Here is a 25385-nt window from a genome sequence, read left to right on the forward strand (position 1 = left end):
TCAACGTGCACAGACAAATGCCGAAGATGAAGGTGTCGATGAAATGACCCCATCTCCTTCTTTTGCAAGGCCCCCAGGGAGAGATAAGCAAAAGGAAGCAAAAAGAAAAGGGAAGTCCCAAAATCCGATGAGTGGACACTTTGCTACCGGAATTGCAAAATTGAACGAAACTCATAGCTCTCGCCAAGAAGAAGCGGCCCAAATGTGTTTGCAAATGAAGGATAGGGAGCAAGATAGGTTTGAAATTAATTTGATGATGGAAGACCTCAACAAATACACTCCATAGAGGAAGAAGTTCTTAAGTGGTAAGCAAAAGGAAATTTTGTGAAAGTACGCCTCAAGGAGTTTATTTCAAGATGATGAATCCTCTAAACCTTATATCCCAAGTCAACCACGAAGTCCATCACCAAGTCAAGATGGTGGACATGATTATTAAGTTTATGTAGTGTATGAATTATGTGCTTTATTAATTAAGTTTATTAATTGTCGTTTGTATTAAGTTTATGTAGTTTATTAATTGTCGTTTGTATTAAGTTTATGTGGTTTATGTACTTTATTAAATTTATGTCTTATTAATTATTGTTTCTATTAATCTAGATGCCTTCAATAATTATTGTACTTATTATTCCACACTTTGATGTAGAATAGATGCCTTCAATAATTCAACCTCCATTCAATAATTTATCCAATGTACTAGACAAAATACTTTGCACAAGAAGACACTTAAATTTATTATTAGAAAATAACAACATAGTACACTTAAAATTATTACATAAATGCTCAACCAACATCATCAACGTTCATCTTCTCAGCGCCATACATGCTCAACCAAATCCTTGCGGAATGTGTCATGACCTTGAGGAGCTTGAATTCTATTTAAACGTCTCATATACTCACTCAAGGTAACCCTATCATGTCGGGTCTCATATGTGGTTAGAGCGAGATATTCAACATCTCTTGCAATAGCTCTCGCATGTGTTGGTTGGTCATCATCCACATCTTCGTCTGAATCTTCTTCAATTTCGATGTACTCATCTTCCACAATCATGTTGTGCAAAATTATGCACGTCAACATGATTGAATGGAGGTCTTCGATATGCCAAAATCATGCAGGCCCTCTAACAATCGCCCATCAAGCTTGTAGGATCCCGAACTCTCTCTCCACATCCTTCTTGTAAGACTCTTGCCTCTACGAAAATAATTTCTTCTTTGCACTATCAGGATGAGAAAAACTTTTGACAAAGGTAGACCAACTAGGATAAATATCATCAGTTAGGTAGTAACCTAGCTCATACCTATTACCATTTACCTTATACCGAAATTCTGGTGCCCATCCATTCACAACATTATCAAACAAAGGAGAAGACCAAAGAACGTTGATATCGTTGTTTGATCTAGGAGCACGGAAGAATGCATGTCAAATCCACGTGTCGTAAGATGCCACAGCCTCGAGCATGATGGTTGGTTTGTTATAACGGCATTTGAATTGGCCAACCCAACCAGTAAGACAATTCTTCCACTCCCAATGCATACAATCGAAACTTTTTATCATGCCAGGGAAGCCTCTTTTGTCTGCCTTGAGTAGTAGCCTTTTCAAGTCTTCACGATTTGGCTTGTGGAGGTATATGGCTCCATATATGACTTGAATTGCCTAACAGAAGCGCTTCAGGTTCTCAATAACAGTACTCTCCGCAATTCGACAATACTCGTCAGTTGAGTCTGCAAAGCACACATTAGCTAGCATCCGAAATGCAGATGTGAGCTTCTGATGAGGTGATAAACTTTGGCGGCTGACGGCATCTATCTTCCTTGCAAAGTAGTGGTCATGATTGACAACTGCGTTCAAGATGCTTTCAAAAAGCTCTCTCCTCATCCGAAACCGCCTCCGAAAATCATGAGCAGGAAATCTCGGACACTCGATGAAATAATCTTTCATCATTCGGTTATGACACTCTTCTCTATCACACTGCACAAATGAACGTCCCGTGACAGAACCACGATGGCTAGATTCGCCATGGTGCTCATATTGCATGAGCGAGTTTACAAGTTCAGCTTCGGTGTTTATCAATTATGCATCCTCAATGTCAAGCCTTGCTTGATATTGTGCCATATGCATTGCCCTGCTACGCCTTCTTCTATCACCCATTGATGAGATATTGAGGATTTTTTGGAAACAAAAACTCTTTGAAAGTTAAAAGATTGGTGAATATAGAAGATGATTGAAGGTTAAAAGATTGGTGAATATAGAAGATGATTGAAGGTTAAAAGATTGTGTGATCAACTAATATGGGACATGTGTTTATATAGAGGATGATTGATGAAAGTTGAAAGTTTGGTGTTGAACAGTTGGTGAAAGTTGAAAGTTTGGTGAAAGTTGAAGGCTTGCTTTGTGGAAAATTTAGTGATTTTTCAATATTTATCGGAATTTAAATATTTTTAGATTAAAATGTTCATAAAATTAATTTACGATAGTCTACATATTTTTTTTTTAAATTTAATTTAAGAAAAAAACTAGCCTAATTTCATTCTTTAGATCATCTCCAATGGTTGGGCTAAAAGTCAAATATTTTAGCCCGTAAAATTTAGCTTTTAGCCCAGAAACAACTTTTCTGCTCCAACCATTCTGGCCTAAAATTTTAGCCCGGGAATATTAAAGAATAAACTTAGGCTTTTTTTTTTTAATTAAATTTTTTTTTAAATAAATAAATATGTAGACTATAGTAAATTAATTTTATAAACATTTTAATCTAAAAAAATTTAAATTCCGATAAATATTGAAAAATCACTAAATTTTCCACAAAGCAAGCCTTCAACTTTCACCAATCTTTCAACCCTGGGTGGATTTTGGGTGAATTTTGAGTTAAATTTTTTTTTTAATTTTTTTAGCTGTTGAATTTAAATTTGGGCCGTTAGATCTTTTTTTTTTACCGTTAGATTTGATTATATTCGATCTTAGTCGTTGGATTCAATAATATATAAATATAAAAACAAAAACAAAAATTGAATCTAGGCCATTGGATTAACCAACGGCCTGTAGATCGTGACCGTTGGATGGAAGTAGCCGTTGGAGGTGCTATGGAATGTGGCTGACAGGCCCACGTGGGCAAGGCCCTCGCTGTCTGAGGCGTCGCGCGTCGCACGAGTTGGGATAGTGGGTGGGCTGCATTTGGCGCACAAACACCCCTTTTCACTCGGTTCGGTGGAGCCCACTCCGATTTATGGGCTAAATTTTGAGGGGAATCTGGCCTTGGTATAGCATTTAGCATTTAGCCCAAATTTTCCTCTTGGGTTGGATTGGGTTTGGGGGGGAATTTGGGGGGGTAATTTGGCTTTTAGCCCAACATTGGAGTTGGTCTTAATAATCTCAGGCTACAATTTTATGTCAGAAGGGTTGGAGCAAAAAAGTTGTTTCTGGGCTAAAAGCTAAATTTTCTAGGCTAAAAAAATTGGTTTTTAGCCCAATGGCTGGAGATGGGTTTATGGGGGCAAGTGGCGAAAACATCAAAATTTTGTTTTTTTTTTTATATTAATTTTTTAAGAAAAATTATGGATTTGTGTGTGAGGGTTATCAGATATAGCTACGGCGGCAAGTTCAGGTTTGGGCGACTGTGCACAACATGTGCAATCAAAGCTTCGATCACATAAATGTCTGATATTTTTCTTTGGGTTATTGATATTCATAGTAATTTTGCTCTCTTTAAGTCTGCATGCGTGTGTACAAGTGTGGGTGTGCCGAGCATGGAAGGATTTGAGATTATGGAAGTAGAGAATAGCAGAGAGATCTCAAAAGAAAGAGAAATGTTAAACGGGTCTGGGCGTGCCAAGTGTTGAAGGATTTAAGGGTAAAATTGGAAATGTCGTGTTTGGACCATTTTAATTGGACTGATTCAATATTGAGTTTTGTCATAACTATTAAATAAAGTTAGGGGTGTGATATCCACACATCCCTTTTTACTTCTCTCACACCTTTTTAGTTTTCGGCTGTCGAATAAGATGAATTGAAGAAGATCAACGGACATAAATTAACAAGGGGTGTGTGAGAAGTAAAAAGGAATGTGTGGATAGCACACCCCATAAAGTTATTACTAATAATTAAAAAGATCAAAGGGTAGTTAAGGTGCCATGTGGCAGGTTTGTAATGGATAAGATGAATGTATAATTGCTTAGTAGTTAAGCAAGGCAGTTACTAAATAGAGTAGACTATAAATAGTAGAAAATTCTTCTCTTGTAAGATTGTGTGACAGAAATAAGAAAACATTCATTTGAGTCTCTCTCTCTACATTTCTCTCTGTTCTTTATCGAAGTTCTTCTACTGAAACCCTAGATTTCCTTTCTGTTAATAATTACATGGTTTTTGGATAACATTCAAAATTTTCATGTTCTTATCATTAGTTTTTCCTATATTATAAGACGTGGATTCGTAATGTTGCTTATGTAGTACGTAGCAGTAGATGTTGCTTATGTAGTACGCGGCAGTAGTCTTGACTTGAGCTTCGCTTTCTTCAGTCAGTCAGTTGTTCATCAAAGCTCTCTTCAGTCAGTTGGCAGGTGAATCTGGTGAGTGCTTTCAAGTTGTTTCTTGCATCATCCATTTTCATGTCGATTTTTAGTGACTTCTGGAGATGGATTTTTGGCGGTAAAGATGAGCATGATTCTAATTCTGCTTCTCACGTTCAAAATCGCACACAAACCCGTTCCTATGAGCAATCTCAACCCCCATTTCCTCCATCTAAACCAGTCTCATCTCCCTGTAATCCATCTCCATCGTCCCTCAAACCCCCATTTCCTCCATCTAAACCACTCTCATCTCCCTGTAATCCATCTTCATCGTCCCTCAAACCCCCATTTCCTCCATCTAAACCACTCTCATCTCCCTGTAATCCATCTTCATCGTCCCCGAAACCTTCCACGTCATTGTTTAAACCACCGGAATCTTCTTCTCTCAATGCATCGTCTCCATTTTCTCCTAATCCCCCTCCGGTATGTGCTTCAAAACCATCTCCATCTTCCCCTACTGGGCCTGCCGTATCTTCCACTAAGCTCCATCCAACGTTTAAGCCGGTTCTATCCCCCGCCTCTTCAAATGTATTGGATCAAAAGGGGAAGAAAAGCTATGTGTGGGTTGAGAATGAGTCATTACCTCTATTCGCAATTCCTGACGATATCCAAGATTTGATCAAGAATGGCATCGCACCCAAAGTTCTAAACCAGCCTCTGTCTCCCGCGACATATAAGGATTACTTCGCTGCTCTCTTATATGCTGAAGAATTATACTACGAGGTACGCCTGAATCTTGCCAATTTCGTAATGCATTTTTCCTCTTAGTTTGTTAGTTAAGAAAAAAATCTTTTACTTAGAAAAAATTTGAAAGATAAGAGGGATACTCTCTGTACTGTATCTGCATATGACGTCTCGTTAAGTTGTGTTCGTAGTAATCTTACTGCAGGCATTGGTTGGTCGTATGAATTGGTTGATCGTAGGGGGTTGTGATAGATGCAACGTTGTTAATTTCTCGGTTTTTCTTGTATGCTTTGAATCCTTGCATTGAAGTAAAACTCATGCTTTTCTTTGAATCAGAAATGGCCTCACTTCGAAATTGGAGAATGTCCCTGTGGAGTTGCAGGAAGCAGCAATTTTTAAAAAACCAGACAAAGAAGAGAAAACCTTGGTAGCATTTGATATGGCTTATTTTCCTTCGAATCGCCCATTTCTTTTGTCGAGGGACTTGGTCTATGTGCGACCATCGGGGACAAAAGCTGAGCCATTTCAGGTAAACTACGATCATTGACCCATCAACATGCTCTGGATTCTAAACGTGTATCTCATTTCTAAACTTATCCATCAACATGATTTTACGTGTTATACAGGGCTTTATATATCGCGTCGTCAAAAGCAGTGTTGTTTTAGTGGAATTTGAAGATAACTTTTATGTCAATCACTATTCGGCCCAAAAATATGATGTCAGCTTCTCATTCAATAGGGTCTGTTTGAAAAGAGCTCACCAAGCTGTACAAAATGCATCAGAGGCTTTGTTTAGGAACTTCCTCTTCCCTGAGTCTGTTTCGCGTGCGAGTATTCCCACTGCATCGCGGCTGCTGTGCACCGGTCATAAACTTGATCCCAATCAATTATCTGCAGTTTGTCGTATTGTAAGCATTCGTGGCTCACCACCTTACCTATTGGCTGGCCAGCTCTGTGTTGAAAGGAGCGATTTTGGGCTATCTAGAACTGGACTGGTGGTTAGTGAAGCAGTGCACCAGTTATGTCAAACTTCACACGGAAATAGGATGCTCATATGTGCTCCTAGTAACCGCTGTTGTGATGGGCTTATGAGAAGCTTGTTGAAATGGATTCCTGAGTCGGACATGTTTCGAGCGAATGCTGCATTCCGCGAGAAAGATGAGGTACCCGAAGACATCCTCCCGTCATGCCTTTACAAAGAGCCCTACTTCTCTTGTCCTCCGACGGAGGAACTTTGTAAATTCAGAGTGATCTTCTCCACTTACATGAGTAGCTTTCGGCTACATGATAAGGGCCTAACTGCTGGACATTTTAGTCATATTTTTCTGGTGGATGCTTCGTCTGCTATTGAGCCAGAAACAATGGTGGCCCTGACTACTTTCGCTGACAAGAATACTACTGTTATAGTTACCGGTGAACCAGGAAACCGTTCGTCTTGGATTCGAGCTGACATTGGAAGGAATAAGGGGCTGAAGATTTCATTCTTTGAAAGACTTTCCAAGTCAGTGCCATATAATATAGAAGACTCAGTCCAATGTTCACCACACAATTGGAGCATTATCAAGGATTCAAGAGTCTGACTCATTGAACACCTACAGGCTACGGCCTGAACTTTATGGGTTTGTTTGTCAAGCGCCATCGAATGTGTACGTAATTATTCGAATGTGTACGGTATATGTTATCTTTTGGATGTGTACGTATAAGTTATTGTACTGACACGTCTTGGTGTTCTGCAGATGATTTCTTGTGTATTAAGCTTAAAAGTTCAAACCATTTTCGTAGATGTCTTGGTTTATGTATGCGGTTTATGAGATGGAGATTTTTTATGGTACTATGGAGTATTCGCCACTCCAAATCTTTTAACCTCTGATATTTGGTTGAAAACTCAACAACAACAATAACAACAACAAAGTTTTATCCCTCTGAGTGGTATCGGCTGTATGAATCCTAGAACGTCATTGTGCTCGATTTTGTGTCACGTCTTCCGTTAGATCCAAGTACTCCAAATCTTTTCTTATCACTTTCCAAGTCTTCCTAGGTCTTCATCTACCCCTTCGTCTCTAAACTTTTGTCTCGTAATCACATCTTCTAACGGAGCGTTTGTAGGCCTTAGTTTCACATGTCCAAACCACATTAACCGATTTTCTCTCATATTTCCTTCAATCTCAGCTACTCCTATTTTATCTCGGATATCCTCATTCATAATCATATCCTTTTTCGTGTGCCTACACATCCAACGAAGCATTCTCATCTTTGGTACACTTAGTTTAGGGTAAATTACAAAAAACTATCTTAACTATTGGTCTGACGACACTTTTATACCTCATCTTTTAAAAATGACAATGTCATACATCATCTTACGAATTTGTGCCAATGTCAGACCTCTGTCAGTTTTTCTGTTACTTTTTCTGTTAAATGCTAATGTGGCCAAAGACGGGACCCACTCACTAATCCAACTGGATTAAAAAATAATAAAATATATTTTTAATAATTAAGTATTCAAAAATTAAAATAATTAAAAATTAAAAATTTGAAAAATATAAGAAATTGCCTAAGGGATCTGGCCTTCCCTTCCACCTGCACCAACCCTTTTTCTTCTTCTCTTCGACAGCCACCAAACCCTTCCCCGTCCCCCCTAACCTTCCTCCACCACCCTTTCTCTCTCTCTTCTCTCTCTCCTCTCTCTGGGATGCGATCTCCCTCCTCCGTCCCTCTCCCCACTCACACCCATCCTTTCCTCACCACCACCTCCCATCCCTCCCCTAATACCTCCATACCCAACCTTCCTTCACCATCCCACCGCCGCCTCTCTTCCCCCATCTTCACTAGGGATGGGCAAATACTCATTTGTTATAGGTAACCGTGGTTATCTGCCCATTTAAATTTGACGGTTACAGTTACAGGTAACCATTTAGATAAATAAACGGTTATGGGTATAACCATTTACCCGTGAAATTTAAATGGGCAGTTATGGGTATTACTCGCTGTTACAAACGGGTACCCATTTAACCATTTATTTTAATATATATAAAACTATAAAAAAAAAGGTTCATAATATATATATATATATATGTGCCTCACTTGAGAGAAAAATATAGTTGATAGAACGGCCCAATGTTTAATATATGTGATTGAATGTACTAAAACATTAGAGTGTTCGACAGTTTTGTTTTTGAGTCTTTAAATGTTATATCGTCAATATTTGGCCAATTCAAGATAATGATTACCTTTAGTCTTTTGGAGTTTTGGTCATAATATATATATATATATGTGTGTGTGTGTGTGTGTGTGTGTGTATGTATACAAGAATATTAATTAACCTACAACCATGCATGATTCTTGTAATAGATTGACCGTCAAATAATTGGTAGACATCACATACATTCATAAATCATATTGCCGTTAATACAAAAATTCATGTTAAATGTATTTGTAACGGTATTTAATTGTTAGAAAAAGAAAATTATGACAAATTTCTTTTTAATTTTCAAGTTGTTAAAAAAAAATAGGTAGACGGTGAAAAAAAAAGTAAATAGGTTAAAAATGGATAAACGGGTACGCGGCTATAGTTAAATGGGTATACGGTTATGGTTAACCGTTTATAAACGGTTATGGGTATGGGTATACTAGTTTACGTAAATACAGGTTGTGCAGGTAAAAGCTTAAACGGTTATGGGTAAATAACCGCGATTACCTGCCCGCTATAACCGTTACTCATCCCTAATCTTCAACACCCCACTGAAGAAATCAAAAAAACCAAGCCCACATCCAGATCCCACACCAAAAAAAAAACACAAAAAAACAAAAATACCAACCCACACCCCAGATCCCCTTCCCCTCGGATTTGGATCCTCTCCTGAGCTAATGGAGAGGATCCTCCTGACCCATCATCTTGGACCGTTGGATTTTTATCCAACGGCTACAAACAGAGGAGTTCCTTTAAAGTTATAATAATTATAGCCGTGGGATAAAAATCCAACGGCCCACGATTATGGGTCAGGAGGATCTTCTCCATTAGCGGAGGAGAGGATCCAAATCCCTTCCCCTCCTACACACCCATCACCCTCCTACCTTCTCTCCACCCAGTCCCTCCTCTGATATCTCTCCTCCGTCTGATTCGCCGTCGTCCCCACACCTCCTCCGACCTCTCTCTTCCTCTCGACCTCTCGATTTCCTCCTCCTCTCGGCCGTCAAAACCCTCCTCTCCTTCCCACCTCCGCTCTCTTCGTCTTCAGACCCTTCTTCTCCTCCCTCTCTCCGCTGCTCTCCTCCTCGGCGCCGGTGTTGCAGAGAGAAGAGGGAGTTAGAGTGAGAGAGAGATGCGGGAGAAGATAGAGAAGAGAGAGAGAAGGGTTGGTGCGGGTGGTTGTTGGGTCCTTTTTTATTTATTTAGTTTTTTAATTTTTAATTTTTTTGGGTCAGTAAGCGCCATGGTTGTTGGGTCCTTTTCTCACCTCCACGCACCTCCACCTTCTCTATAACTGCAATTTACAAACACAACACCCAGAAACCCACCGACAAAACCAGAACCTCCATTGTTTGAGCACTCGGAGGAGCCACTTGGGTGTTCCTTTTTTTAGAGGAACGTGGATTTCTGGATCTGAATTTTGGGTCAAACGAGTGCGTTGACTTCATTGACTTGGGATTGGTAAATGATTTAGCTTGATTGGTCGGATTTGAGAGATGAATGTCCTGGAAGAGCAGAGAAGGAGAGGCATCAAAGAGTGCTTTTGTGTCTCGGAAATTGACCCTTTTGTTTTGCATTGGTTGCTTTTGTGCTGGGATGTTCTTCTCTGATAGATAAATAATTTAAATTTCCACATATTTAAAGCTTCAATTTTTCTTTGAAATCCCAGAGAAAATGATTGGTTTGGTGAAGTGGGTAGCTTTCTTCCCCCTTAAATTTGCTCAAAGATTTGGGATTTTGGATTGTTTTTGTAATCTGGATGTGGGGTTTGGTGGGTTTTGAATTTGATGAGTGATGGTGGATTTTTTAGCTTTTTCTGGGTTTTTGTAATTAATGCATCATTGCTGTATTTTTTTAATTGTTTAGTTAGTATCTTTAAAGTAGAGATTAATGATGATGACAGACTCGTTTAAAATTTAATTAGTGTTATTAATTGCTTCCTGGTTGGGTTCCCTTATTTTTTTGGCAGAATTGGTAAGTTTGTTATGTCCCTTACAATGATGATATTGGGATAGATCTGAATTTCATATAACAGATCCAATGCTTCAATTCAGACATCATTCTAGTAATCATGTTTTGTCTTCATTGTTTTGCTCAAGAGATTAATCTGTTGTCCCTTCTTCATTAAGTACTACGACATCACCTTCTGCACCGCCCGCCCTCCTTCCCTAGTCCTTTTCTTTCCCTCCCCTTGCTTCTCATTTCCGGAAAACGCACTGATCGGGCGACTCCTACATGAATTGAATATTTTATTATTTTTAATCTAGTTGGATTAGTGAGTGAGTGATGTGGAGCCAAAAATATTCACAAGGCGACACGTAAATTTTTGGACAAAAAGGACAAAAATACCCTTGCAGTACAACGAGGTTCCTACGCGCAAGCAGCGGGCAACCCTCTTTCAACCAAGACAGAAGTGCCCAAAATAGGTAACAATTCAAAGTCCATCTCATCAAATCCTTTCTACAAGGTAATTCCCAAACACATTCATTTTAAAATTATGTTAATTGGCTAATTAATGGGTTTATTGCCTAATTAACCCATTAATTGTCAATTAAACCATCCATTATATCCAAATAACCACAAAATACATCCAATTCAACCCTAAAACACTACATGGCCGGCCATCCCCTTAGCTTTCTACCTTCCCTATCTTTTCCTACTTTATTACCCAAATAAACCTAATCATTCAATTTGATAACCCCCCATTTATTTCTATCATATTTTATTAGTCAATAAAGTGGCTAATTAAACCACAAATTCACCAAAAAATGGACAAAGTGGCCGGCCACTTCCTTTGAAAAGTGGATCAACCTAGTCCTATAAATAGGGACCTATTTTCACCAAACACTCATTCCAAACATCTTGCAAAAAATCCCAAATACTCTAAACACTATTTCTCTCTAAAATTCTAACTTTGGCATCGGAGGTTCTTCGGCCAAAGCCCCCATTCATCGTGGGCGCGTGAGGCTTTTAGCCTTAACCTAAGGTGCTAGTTGTTTTGTAGGTGCAAAATCGTCCAAGATCGAGGAGGAGAAAATTTGCATCCACAAATTGGTGCTTTCATTGAGAGTTGAAATCCATACTCGTAGAAGACTATCGCACAAAAAGGTTTTTTCTTTATTTTCTAGTCCATTTGAATATTTTTCATACGTTCTTATTATTAGAATTTTTTACTTGCAAAGTTTCTTTGATAAAACATATAAGAAAAATATAATGGCTAGAAATTTAGAAAATTCCACAAGTGAAAATTCTAATATTCAAGAAATGGGATTGCGGAGATCCGTGAGGCTAAATGCGACAATAAGTGGAGCGGCACCACCACCACGAGTTTCCACCACGAGAACCACCGCGGTGGCTACCTCGGTAGTCACCCGTGGCGAGGTCCATGGTGCTTTCACCACGGCCCGAGCCGTGCCATCCAAGGCTCACGGCACCAAGGCCACGACCCAAGCCATGTCACTCCAAGCCCAACGTGAATTTAACGCGTTGCCAAGCCAAGCCCAAACCTCGCACCCATGTGCATCACACTCCGAGCAGCCTGCTCCAATCGAGCAGCCCACTCTCGTGGCCCAACCTGCTCTCACAGCCCATCCTGCTCCCGCCTAGCAGCCTGCTCTCGTGGCCCAGCCTGCTCTCGACGAGCAGCCTACTCCCGTGGTCCAGCTTGTTCTAGCCGAGTAGCCCACTCCCGTGGCCCAGCCTGCTCCTGCCGAGCAGCCTACTCTCGCAGCCCAGCTTGCTCTCGAGGCCCAGCCTGCTCATACGGCCCAGTCTACTCCCATGGCTTTCCAAGCAGCCCAAGTCGGCCCAAGACTATCTCAACCATCCAGACCTACCATCGAGTCGGGGGCATTCTCACCACATTTTTTCGCGAATTTGACATTTCCCAACTCAAATCTCGTGCCCGGAGTCTACCACTCTTCCATTGCTTAAGAAGGCACATTCCTTCCAAGCTCTTCCAACCCAAATGGAGAACAACACTTGTCTCGACAAGTCATAGAGTTGACAAGCGTCCTCGCACAGCAGACGACCTTGGTGAATCGGCTCTTGCAGCGCACCGAGATGCAACGTGCCCCAGACGTGGTGTCCCGAAGTAGGACAAGGGCAGACAAAGAACCTCTCCAGCAGCGTCTCGGTAAGCAGCCACTCGATCAGCCACGAACTGAGCATTCAGGCAGTGTGCACTCCCGATTGGGCCCCCGAGATAGCGTATACTCCCGTCTTAGAGCGTGGAGGAGCGTGCACTCTCGACTAGGCCCACAGACGAGCATACATTCACGGTTAGGGTCACACTCCGATAGTCAACATGAGCAGCCTTCCAGGCGAAGTGTTCATTTACGGTTAAGCCCTCAAGGAGCATCATCCACCTCACATCGGAGTAGGCAGCCCGACGGATGGAGAGAAACAGTCACTCAATACGGCTTAAGTGCAACCGACAGCCTGCGAAGAACTCGCTCGCCTGCTAAGAACGCGCTACATGCACTGCATCCGGGGTATAGACAAGCCAAACACATGGAAGAGCAGCCTAGACCAGCAAGTCACGGTTGGGGGTAGCCGAGAGCTCCGCTACCTCAACAAAAACAAATTCAGGAAGAAGTAGAGAGACTCTTGACCAAGCGATTACGCAATTTCCAACGCAATGAGGTCATCGACGAGGCACTACGACGGAACATGACCAACATAAGCAAGTCACCCTTCACGGACAAGATCGAGCAGGCAGAGCCTCCACGCGAGTTTAGCATGCCACATTTCACATCTTTCAAAGAGGATGAAGACCTGGAGAGACACTTAAAGCACTACCGAAGCACAATGATCCTCTATCAAAACAACGACGGTCTCATGTGCAAGATATTCACCACCACTCTACAAGGCGAGGCACAAGATTGGTTCTACACCCTGCCGCCACAATCTATCCGGAATTTTGACGAACTTTCTTTGGTTTTCACCAAAGAATATTCATCCTATCGCTCGATCAAAAAGAAGTCCGACCATTTGTTCGACGTCAAGAAAAACCCAAATGAGTCGCTTCGAGACTATGTGAGGAGGTTCAAAACAGAGAAGGCAAAAATAGTCGGATGTAACGACTCGATAGCTAGAGAAGCCTTCCAAAAAGGACTTCCAGCGGACCACCCACTATTTGGAAAACTGATAATGAAAGAATATCTAACTCTGGCAGACTCTTTCGCTCTGGCAGAAAAGTATGCACTTTGGGACGAAGTTCGACGATCTTGAATATGAAGTTCCCCACTACTCTGAAGGAGATTCAAAATCTGACTGGACGAGTAGTCACATCTGAAGCAGAAATAAGCTCTACCATCATACAAGAAAAGCTGGGGGCCCGACTACCTATATTCCACAATTTAAAAGCTCTCATCGATGCTATTAGTTGTATTCCACAGTTTAAAAGCTCTTATTGATGTTATCAGAAATTCAAAAGCTAACTTTGGCAATAGTTGTTGTAACCTAAAAGCTCAAGTTTTACCTTCAAACGCACGCAGTCATCATCATGATGCACCATTCTGCTGAATCCAGACGTGCGACGATAAATGAGTAGACCTTAGTGGATGCAAAGCTTTCTGACGAACACAACAACTCAGCTTAAAAGACACGCCAAGGGCAGAAGAACATTGTAAGGAACACTCAGAAGCAAGTTTTATCCTCGTCGTCCCAGAAGATTCTACATAAGAGCAACATGTACCGGCAGTTGAGCACTACCTTCTGCCGTGCGTCACACGGCCCTAGCCGACCCTTACTCCATTATTCAGCTCTAGAGTGGCCCAATATCGAAAGTTAAGCATCTCCTGCTACATGTAACATGGCCCTAGCTCCACGGCTCCCTGCCGAGCCTTCACGCCTAGCCTTGATAACGCAACAGAGCAGCCTAATGACGCCCCGAAGGCAGTCGAGCACACTTTAGCCGCACCTACTCCCTCAATGGAGATTTCTGGCATTTGCATGTCAACGGCGCATCCAACTACAAAGGCTCGCGAGCAGCCGTGGTTCTTATCACCCCAAACGGTTCAATGCTCGAGCAGGCGATCACTCTAAGTTTCAAAGCATCTAACAACGAAGCAGAGTACGAAGCTCCACTAGCAGGCCTTCGAATGAAAAAAGACTTGGCGGTGAAAAAGCTTTCAATTCATTCTGATTCCCAACTAATCACCAGCCAGACTACTAGGGGCAAAGGCATGATGATCGTGGCAACTGACTACTTCACCAAATAGGTAGAAGTAGAGCCCATGACGACCACGATTCAGACGGACATAGAGCGCTTCATATGGAGGAACATCATTTACTGATTTGGCATCCCTTAATCCATCGTCACCAACGACGGCCCGCAATTCGTGGGCAAAGATTTGGTGAAGTTCTTCCAAAAATATGGCATAAAGCAGCATATGTCTACGCCGAGATATCCTCAAGGCAATAGGCGGGCCGAAACATCCAAAAAGATAATCCTCAACTGCCTCAAGAAATCATTCACCAACAAGAAGGGAAAATGGCCAGACAAACTCCCCGGATGTCTATGGGCAAATCGCACCACCAAAAGACGAGCAACCGATGAGACTCATTTCTCTTTGGCATTCGGCTAAGAAGCAATCATTCATCCCAATGTCATCAAGCCAAGTAAGAAGCAATCATTCATCCCAATGTCATCAAGCCAAGTATCACCGCTCTACTACCAAGCATTGAGCAGAACAGTGAGAAGATAGCCACAAGATCTGGCAGAGGAGAAACGCGAGCATACAAATACCCGCATTGCAGCCTACCAGCAGCAGCTTTTCTCCAGCTACAACAAAAGAGCTAAGATTCGGCAGTTCTAGCCCGGAGATCTAGTCCTAAGAAAAGCCTTCATCACTGCCCGCGGAGAGGACTCCAAAAAGATGGATCCCATCTGGGAAGGCAAGTACAAGATCAACAGAGTAGGCGGCAAGAGTAATTACACATTCGCCACCATGAAACGACAAAAAGATCGAAAAGCAGTGGAACGCCTACAATCTGAGGAAGTACCATGTGTGACCTCCCGCTACATCAAAGCCTGAAGACTCAAACAGCTTGACGGGCACCACCTCACAAGCTGAGGACTATCCAGTTGTTATGCAGTTCCTACCTTACAGTTAAGTTCTCGTTCGTTTCACTCATTTTTCAATGAGAAATTCAGAAGTAATCACAACTTGGCTCGGCTGCATGCTTACAACAACTGATCATTCCTGCACTTCAAAAGAAGACTGCGCCCTTCTTAAGGACTCATCGCAGGAATTGCGCCCCCCGAGGGACCAACCATGCTCTCCAGTACGAGAGGGTAAACCAATTCCCCGACACCCATATGGGTCAGCTCTCTAAGACGGGAGGATAAACTTTACACTCCGAATATCCAGACGTGTATGAGCCTAGTTGCCCTAGTATAACTAGATGCACGATGGCTTGCGCTGGGATTCCTAGAAGTAGCCACAATGGTCTTTTTCAAGGCTTAGCTAACTGAAGGATTTTGGGTCTCTTGGCTTAATCCGTGGGGAACCGGGCCCTAGAGACGGAGGGGGCACATTACGCAGTACGCCCCATAGACAGCTACCCTGGAACCCTAAAGCTACTACCGAGTGCACTAAGGTAGCCTACGGATTCCGAAAGACTGCCTATGGCTTGCCCTTCGAGCAGTAAAGCCGCGCTAGACTTATACAACCGCACATTTTTGTGAAAAGGTTAAACAAGCTAGCGCGCATATACGAAGTTTTATCCACTGCATACATGCTACGTAGTCGATAAGCTTCACCTCTGCCAAGCGCGGAACAACCTACACCAAGTCCTAAAGTGTTGTGATACTTGCTACGCAACCTACAGAATTGAAGAAAGTCAAGGTTAACAGCCTAGTGGTTACGCGGACTTGTCTACTTCTGTAAGTAAGGCATCCGGCTGCCAACCCTATGGCTAACAACTTTGCAAAGTTCTACACCAACACCTACGGCTGTATAGGCTACGCGAGCTTGTCTGCTTATAAAAAGTAGCATGCCTGCCACTGGTCTATCAAGTCTAAAGGTTAGGGCATGAGCAAAATAAGCAAAGATGAAGACAAACGAAGGAAAACATATTTATAAACAAATAGCAAAGGCCGAAGGAGTTCAAGCAAAACAAGAGCTACAAGGAAAAACAAAGAAAATCCTAAAGGTTACCTAGAATACTACACTACAGCAGCTTGGACATCCCACGACTACTCAGTCGCCACACCTTCAACAGCCGTAACGCTCTTAGCAGCGGCATCATCCGACGCTTCACCCCCTGCTGCCCCAGCCTGGGCACTAACTTCTCCAACTACTTCACCAATGGAAGCCTTAAAAGTAAAAGCAAACAAGTTTTTCAGAGAAATAGAGAAGCTCATCTACTCCCTTCTCAGCATAAGCAGCATTCAACTTTTCATCCTTTGCATAAGCAGCAAAACGAAGCTCAGAAACTGCAAACTCAAGATCTTAAATCTGAGGTATTGTAACATTCAATCTCCTTCTCTGTACTTTCATACTTAACTTGGATCGCATCAAGCCTAGTCTTCAAGTCAACAATCTCATGGCGAGCGGTCTCAAGCTGCAGAGAAGCAGGGGCATAAATATTAGACCACTTCAAAGCAACAAGCTTAGAATCCAACCTCTTAATCTCCTCGACTGAGGAATAAGCTTCAGCTGCCATAATCTTCGCCACCTCTTTGACGGCCTTGCTATATATGCATCATAGCAAGCAAAGCAGTTCTATATTGGGTCGTATGTTTCGTAAAGGAACTTGGGCAAACAACCTTTTTACCGCTATCAACAAACTTGGCACAAACGTTCATGACTTCAAGCAGATCTAGTTTTAAAAGCACATAGATCGCAACAGCATCCCTAGAAGCAGGCTTAGTGGATTTCTCATAGCTGCCCACGCGAGCAATATCTTATTTCCTAGCAGGCGAATCAATCTCAGCAGCAAAGAGATTAGGCTTTGGCGCCACTTTAGCAGCAGAGTCCACTTTACCACTCTTCATAATAGCAAGTTTTTACAAAGGTGAACCAGACATGGCTCCCAACGAACGTCCTGGTACAAACTTCGGCACTCGGGGCATGATAAAACCTTTACGCTGAATAATTTTATCAACAATTGTACTAGCCATTCTCAACATGGAAGACGCCACATGCTCAGATCTAGCAACCTTATTTTTCTTCCCATTGGAAGAAGTCATGTCAATCACATACCTCTCGATAGCAGGCGGACCCTCATGAGCAGCGGAAGAAGTCTTCAGTTTTTTCTTAACTGGCATCTCATGAGCAGGCGGGAAAGATCTCTTCTTTCCATCTTCATTCATAGTAAGCTTCATGACAGCGATCAGACGAGCCAATGCATCTGCCTTGATCCTCTTTACCTCCTCTTTCGGGAACAGCCAACGACATTCATGGTACTCAGCAGGGGAGCTCAACCCAGCATTCCAGCAGGCAGGATGCCTGCATGCCCAACATTTCAGCAGCCCATGAGACCCACAATCTCTTCATTTCTCTCAATCGCCAGCCTGGCCCGAGTCAGGTCCAAAAGCCCAAATGACATGAGTTATGCGGCTCGCCTAGCACTGCGCCCCAGCGCCACAATCTGCGACCCCAGCCGCACAAACTGCCCTTAGCTCAAGCCAAGCCAAGTTGTCCAAGCAGTGGTCCCTGCCACGACATCTCCTCGGCCTATGCCGAGCCAACTCCTGGCCCTTGCCAGCCGACGTGCCGCACCACCCCGACGGTTGCCCCGCAATAGCACTATCCGAGAAGAAGGCAAGAAAAATTAAATTTTTCTTACATCGGTGCGGCACGGAGAAGACGAAGAAATCAACGAAAGACGGTCCTTTGCACGGGCAAGATGTAGAAGATTGCTAGAGGAGGGGGAACAAATATCCTCTAACTTTCTCTCTCTTGTGGGGTAGACTAAATTGCTCTCCAAAGTTGATTTAATAACCCACTTAAGGTGGACTTAAATAGGCTTTGAGAGAAGTTTATTTTCCCTTCCTATAAGGATCTAATTTCCAATTAAAGAGAGAATCTACATCAAAATAGGAAGCAGTCCTAAGTTTCCTAAAGCAAGAAGATCTCTACACCTGCTGCCCTTTTCTGCGAGCAGCCCAACAGGTGTGGGGGCATTTGTGTAGCCAAAAATATTCACAAGGCGACACGTGGATTTTTAGACAAAAAGGACAAAAATACCCTTGCAGTACAACGAGGTTCCTACGCACAAGCAGCGGGCAACCCTCTTTCAACCAAGACAGAAGTGCCCAAAATAGGTAACAATTCAAAGTCCATCTCATCAAATCCTTTCTATAAGGTAATTCCCAAACACATTCCTTTTAAAATTATGTTAATTGGCTAATTAATGGGTTTATTGCCTAATTAACCCATTAATTGTCAATTAAACCATCCATTATATCCAAATGACCACAAAATACATCCAATTCAACCCTAAAACACTACATGGCCGGCCATCCCTTTAGCTTTCTACCTTCCCTATTTTTCCCACTTTATTACCCAAATAAAGCTAATCATTCAATTTGATAACCCCCCATTTATTTCTATCATATTTTATTAGCCAATAAAGTGGCTAATTAAACCACAAATTCACCAAAAAATGGACAAAGTGGCCCGCCACTTCCTTTGAAAAGTGGACCAACCTAGTCCTATAAATAGGGACCCATTTTCATCAAACACTCATTCCAAACCTCTTGCAAAAAATCTCAAATACTCTAAACACTATTTCTCTCTAAAATTCTAACTTTGGCATCGGAGGTTCTTCGGCCAAAGCCCCCCCCATTCATCGTGTGCTCTTGAGGCTTTTGGCCTTAACCTAAGGTGCTAGTTGTTTTGTAGGTGCAAAATCGTCCAAGATCGAGGAGGAGAAAATTTGCATCCACAAGTGACACGTCAGCATTTACCAGAAAAACTGACGGCGGTCTAACATTGGCACAAGGTGGTCTAACATTGGCACAAGGCGGTAAAATGAGGTATAACATTGTCATTTTTAAAAGATGAGGTATGAATGTATCGTCAGACCAATAATTAAGACAATTTTTTGTCATTTACCCCTTAGTTTATGTACGTGTTGCTGCTTCACCACCCAACATTCCGTGTCATAAAGCATTGATGGCCTTATTGTTGTCCTATAAAATTTTCGCTTAAACTTGAGTGGCATACGATGGTCGCACAACACACCCAATACACTCTTCTACTTCATCCATCTAGCTTGTATTCTATGGTTAAAATCTCCAACCAACTCTGTTCTTTTGCAAGATAAAACCTAGGTAACGAAAACGATTGCTCTTTAGTACTCCTTGATCTCCAATCTTCACCTCTAACTCATGAACCTGAACTTGCACCCCTAACTCATTTGGTTGAAAACTCAAACCATATAAATTCAACCGTTAAAACGCCCGAGTATCCTATGCCGTATGAGCTTTTGGGGGAAGAAAGTGCAGTAATAGAAGCTGCTCTCAGAAAAGAAAATGGTGTACTTTAAACCTGAATGGGGAAAGAAAAAGGTTTATGGAACTATTTATAATAATCAGCACCCCCACAAATCGGGCATCCCCAATTCCTCATGCACAAACTTTCTATTGTTCCCACAGCAAGTAAAAAAGGCGGCAAATTTCCAGACCGAGTTTCGGAAGATCTTCGTTTCAACTAAGTACTTCTGCAAAGATTTTGATCTGCAGAAGTTCAGTTGTCAATTTAACAACTAATTCAAAACCACAAGCGTTCCTCTCAGAGAGAGAAAAAAATAAATAAATAAATAAAGCTAATAGCGAAATGATACAAACATAACAAAACGATTACTCGATTCAGAAAGATCACAGGACGCATGCTACATCACAGCATTAGTGTTTCAACATTCAGGAAGATCATTCTCAATGCATACAATCAGACGGATCTGCACGTCTTCACACTTGAAAACCGGTACTTGAACATGAACTTTGAATTCAATATTAACAAACATGACAAAAACCACCTACCCCATGTTTTAGGAGACCAACTGCTTGGATCTTGCTTGCTCGTCCCAGCTTCACCTGATATTATTTACTTTCTAGACTTTACAGGCAACCTGCACGTTAAATTCACAGTTTCGTTACTGAAGAAGAACAGAAACAGTAGGAAGAACAAACCAAGTATCACGAAAACCATCTTCTTGATCAATGATCCCAAGTTCCCAACACTGAATATAACATTGAATTAATTTACAGTTGCCACACACACACCAAGCATCGGAAAACTGATTCAGTTTCCAGTTTAGCGTGCTGCTCCCCAGTTGGGGGCGGTATTGGCCATTACATTTGATCCAACGGTTGGAACGTGCCTTCAAATGCAGCAGAGATGTATGTCGCACTGTGAAGGCAGAGCAGTCGAACCCCTGCTGCTCAGGTCGAAACACGACTAGCAAAGTAGTCGAAAGATGATTTACCAATACCAGAAAAAATGTTATGCATAAGTAGAAAATTCATAACCCGAACAATCACGAAACCTAGCAATGTAATGTAGGAAGAAGACTAACAAAATGTCGTATAATTGGATATGAAGCACGAGGATCGATTAGTCGGAGATAGAAAGACGATTGGAATAAATATTTTCATCATAAAATTGAAATTCTGGAAAGCCCTTTCCAGTTACAACAGCAAAACCTCCAGCTAAAACCCTAATTCTTCTTCTTCTTCTTCTTCTTCTTCTTCTCCTTCATTCTCTCTCCTCCCCCAGCAAAACCCTCCCAAATCCTACAAACAATTTGAACCCCTAAGAAAAACCCTAATTTAAATTGCATTGATACATTGCTTAAAATTCACAAATTTGCACAAACCCTTATTCTTCCTCTTCGTCTTCTTCGTCTTCTTCTTGTTCCAGCCACCCAAAGCTAGTTTAATTCTAACCTTATGAATCCTACTACAAAGAAATTTCTTCAAATAAAGGAAATCCAACTCTCTCACCTCTCCCCTAAAGGCTAAAACCACACAACCAACAACAACAAAAATAGCAAAACAGAGACATACACATATTTATATATACCAACAAAACACACCACCAGCCACCGCCAACGGACGGAACTCCAACCCAATCGGGTTTTTCAACGCTGGTCGTCTTCTCTCCGACCCGAATTTCCGTGCCCGCCCGACAAAGAAGCCAACAAATTGAGATGTCCAGGAAGGTAATTTCCCACTCTGGCAGCCGAGGCCTCGCCCATCGGCTGCTGCTGCAAGAACAACGAATGCTGCTGATGGTGCTGTTGCTGCTGCTGGTGGGACAGCGCTGACTGGGCCATCAGCTCCGGGGGCGGTGTGGCGGCGAAGCTCCACACCTGCCCGAAGTGCGGGGCCCAGAACCCGCCGGGTCCCCCTGCGTTGGGGCCTAGCATGGAGGCCATGGAGTGCCCGACGACTGAGACGGCTCCGTCGTTGTTGGCGTGGTTGTCGGAGGGGTCCTTGGCGGCGGAGGCGTCGTGGTTGTGGTTGTGGTTGTGGCTGTGGTTGTTTTCGGGGTCGTCGAGGGAACCGCGGACGCGCTTGCCGAGGATGAAGGGGGTGGGGCCCAGTAGCTGCGGTTTGTGATCGGAGGAGGTGGTGGAGGGGGCGGAAGAGGAGGTGTTGCCACCGCGGAGGGAGACGGAGACGGTGGAGAAGGAGGCTGGGGTGGTGCCCGTGCCGGTGGCGGCGATGATGGAGGGCTCGGCCTGGCGGAGGAGCCACTCGATGGTCTGGCCGTCGGACTTGTGGCCGAGCTCACGTGTGAGCTGGAAGACACGTGCGGCGCAGATGATGGGCATGCGGATGCGGCGGCCCCGTCCGTCGACCTTGCTGTGTCGGTCCTTAGAGGGTGGCTTCTTGACGGCTAAGACGCCGTTACTTGACGGCCTCTGCGAGGTCTGCTCCACCATAGCTCCTGCGCCGCCGCCGCCGTTAGTGAGCTCGTTATTAGGCGCCTCGGAATTTGACATGTGAAGAAATTGAAAGTGAGCTGCTCCTGCTCAGCTGGGTGTAAAGCTGGGTTTACACACCCACACACACAGTGCGTGTACGAGCTGTTCAATTTCTACAGGGAGATAAGAGAGGGTTGAGTGGTGGTGGTTTTCGGGGGGGTTTTGGGGGGGGGGGGGCGGTTCAGGTGGAGAGGGAGAGTGAGGAGAGGAGGGAGGTGGGCTGGGCTGAAGGAAACACAGCTCTCTCAAATGATTGAGCTTCCAGACAGGAGCTGGTGGAGACAGAGGAGGGCACATGGGGTGGTGGCCCCCACTTTTATACAAACACTCTTCCCCTTCACACCTCTTCCTTCACTGTGTGAAACACGCGCATTCCCAATCCCATAATTAATTAAAATGAAATTCTCTTTATTGTCTTTTTTTTTTTAACTAAATTTATAAAATTACATGTGGCAGTTTGTTGCATTGGCAAAAAATAATTATGCCCATACCCTTTGATACATGTTCAATATTCATGGATTTCCTTCCCATGTAACGATTAATTCACTGATGTTATTGCTCTACTAAAAACAATTATATAAATCAAAAGAAAAAAAATTTCACACATCATTTTTAGCATTTTACATTGTAAGTTTAATTTTGGCCATTATTTTTATTTAATTTATTCAATCTCATGTCTACAAAGAAAGAGGTGAGTGTATAACGTCAAGTATTATGCGTAAAATTCACTTCCTTTAGAGCAAGTCCACCGGAGTGGACTTTGCCCAGCACTTAGTCCAAATAGCAGCCCAGCACCCTGTCCATGTCCTCCAGCCCACGCAACAACCTGGCACCCAGCCCATGCTGGTCTCTGGGCCAGCACAAAACAGGCTGACCAAGAAGCTGGGCCATTTGCTGGCGCATGGCCATGTGGCCGATCCTGGGCTCTAGGATTTGAATATTTTTCAAATCCAACGGTCCAGATTAATTAACTACATTCAAATTAATTAAAAATAAATAAAAAAAATACATAATTTTTTTTTAAAAATACAGTAAAATTTTAAAAAAAGTTTTTTTTTTTTCTATAAATACCTAACCCTCATCTTCCACCTTACACATTAAAGTTATTTTTTAGTGTGTATTTTTCTATAAGTTTATTTGATGAGTATGTAATTTTATTTTATTGTGTATTTTTTTTTTAAGTTTATTTGAAATTTTATCCGAAATTGATTAAAAATCTTATCCGAAATAAACTTAAAAAAAAAACACACCAAATCAATGCGCTGGGCGCCAGTGCATTTTTTTAAGGGTGGAGATGCCTTGGCCCATTACTATTCACTTCAGTCTATTACTGTTCACTTGAGTGGATAAATGTACTGGGTGCTGGCGCAAAGTCCTTAGGGGTGGACTTGCTCTTATGTAAGAGCAACTTCACCCCAGCCCTTTAGGCTGGCACCCAATCCAAAAAATGGACCGGCATCCCGTTGATTTGCTCCACCCCAGCCCTTTAGGCTAGCACCCAACCCAAGCCAGGCCACAGGCCAGCCCAAAATCGACAGAGGGAAGAGACAGCCTATCTGACGTCAGATAGCCTTTTATATTTCCTTTGCGCTTGGCGCGTGGGAATGACGCCCTACTGGGCGCGGGTCTCCGACAACAAAACAGAGGTGGGCCCGCTTGTGTAGGCGCATTAAACCTTTCTGATGGGAGGCCACGTGGCCAGTCCTCGGCCGTTGGATTTCCAACTGCTAAATTTCTGGACCGTTGGATTTCCAACGGTCAAAAAAATTTCAATTTGAAATTGATATGGACCGTCCGATCTAGATATCAACGGTCCACATTTTTCCACTAGAAATTGAAAAAAAAAAAAGCACAACGGTTAGAATTATGATCGTTGGCCACGTGTCAAGGTATAAGCTGTTGGATTTGAATCTTTTCAAATCTAACGGTCCAAATTAATTACCTAAATTAAAATTGATAAAAAAATTAATTAAAAATTGTTAAAAAAATACATAAATTTTTTTTAAAAAAATCCTATAAATACCTAACCCCTCATATTCCACCTTACACTACATTTCAATATTATCAACAATTTTTACCAAAGCTTTCATATAATTTTTTAGAGAAAAAAATGACTGCGTGGAAGCTCATCAAAGATCTTACTTTGTGTGAATGCTGGGTTCACACTACTCATGACCCAATTACAAGTAATGAGATGGATAAGCGAGAAATGTGGAGTAAAATTACGAAAGCGTTTTGCGATGTACTTGGAAAAGACGCTAGAAGTAGTCAAGGTCTTCAAGCTTGTTGGAAAAAAAAAAACTCAACGCATCCTTTACTTGTTGAAAAAAAGTCATCTCTCATGCTTCTAGTAATCTGCGTAATGGGACAAGTTTAGCGGATCAGGTGACAATATTTTTATTTATTTATATGCATTTCACCCGCATCAATATTTTAAGTTACTTATTTGTGTTACACGCGCATTTTATAATATTGTCTTATCCCACATTCTAAAAGCACAAGCATTTTACAATGCAAAGAACCAGAACAAATCATTCAGCAGATGAGAATGTTGGCAAATTGTCAAAGATTGCCCCAAATACAAAATTGTGGCAACCGATCCAGAAGTTGTCATGCACGGCATGGGTCTACACAGTTCACCAGAGGCAGACACAACCGAACAAGAAGGCGACACATTTGAAGAGATGGAATGGACGCCTGAAGAAGTGCCAGAGACCCAACCGACTCGTCAGTCCCTCAGGCCTCAAGGTAAAAAGGCATCAAAGAAAAGAGGTAGTTCTTCCAAAAATGACTACTTTAAATATATGGACGAACTTGCTCGCCAAAGTGAACTGAACATGGCGCGGGAAGCGGCTAGAGATGAGGAAAAAGCTGCTGCTATGGTAGCAATATTAGCAGCTATTGAGAGACGTGATGCAGCGTCTAAGAGACAAAGAGATATAGTTAATCGAGAGAACGAGATGATTAAGAAGCACTTAATCGAGAAAATGAGATGCTTAGAAAATAAATGATG

The 25385-nt window shown here is 42.4% G+C and overlaps 2 protein-coding genes and 1 pseudogene across 2 annotated transcripts; 1 reads left to right on the top strand and 2 right to left on the bottom strand.

The window, feature by feature from the left end:
* Positions 1-1651: 1651 nt before the first annotated feature.
* Positions 1652-2032, bottom strand: LOC126595378 (uncharacterized). The gene has a single exon (XM_050261696.1). It carries the CDS (start codon positions 2030-2032, stop codon positions 1652-1654), a length of 381 nt encoding a protein of 126 aa, XP_050117653.1.
* Positions 2033-4223: 2191 nt separating this feature from the next.
* LOC126597223 (probable RNA helicase SDE3) lies at positions 4224-7024 on the top strand (annotated as a pseudogene).
* A 13208-nt stretch (positions 7025-20232) lies between these two features.
* On the bottom strand, positions 20233-22593 carry LOC126596765 (transcription factor TCP7-like). The gene is made up of 2 exons (XM_050263430.1): positions 21450-22593; positions 20233-20512 (listed from the first exon to the last, which is right to left on the bottom strand). The coding sequence occupies exon 1, from the start codon at positions 22388-22390 to the stop codon at positions 21524-21526; it is 867 nt and encodes a 288-aa protein (XP_050119387.1). The 5' UTR covers positions 22391-22593; the 3' UTR covers positions 20233-20512; positions 21450-21523.
* Positions 22594-25385: the final 2792 nt, after the last annotated feature.

This window comes from Malus sylvestris, chromosome 13 (genome assembly GCF_916048215.2).
Source record: "Malus sylvestris chromosome 13, drMalSylv7.2, whole genome shotgun sequence".
In the NCBI taxonomy this organism is placed as follows: Eukaryota; Viridiplantae; Streptophyta; class Magnoliopsida; order Rosales; family Rosaceae; genus Malus; species Malus sylvestris.

What these genes read in the sequence shown, in the direction of transcription:
- LOC126596765 (XM_050263430.1), bottom strand. Translation starts at nt 22,390, where the DNA reads ATGTCAAATTCCGAGGCGCCTAATAACGAGCTCACTAACGGCGGCGGC.
- LOC126595378 (XM_050261696.1), bottom strand. Translation starts at nt 2,032, where the DNA reads ATGCAATATGAGCACCATGGCGAATCTAGCCATCGTGGTTCTGTCACG.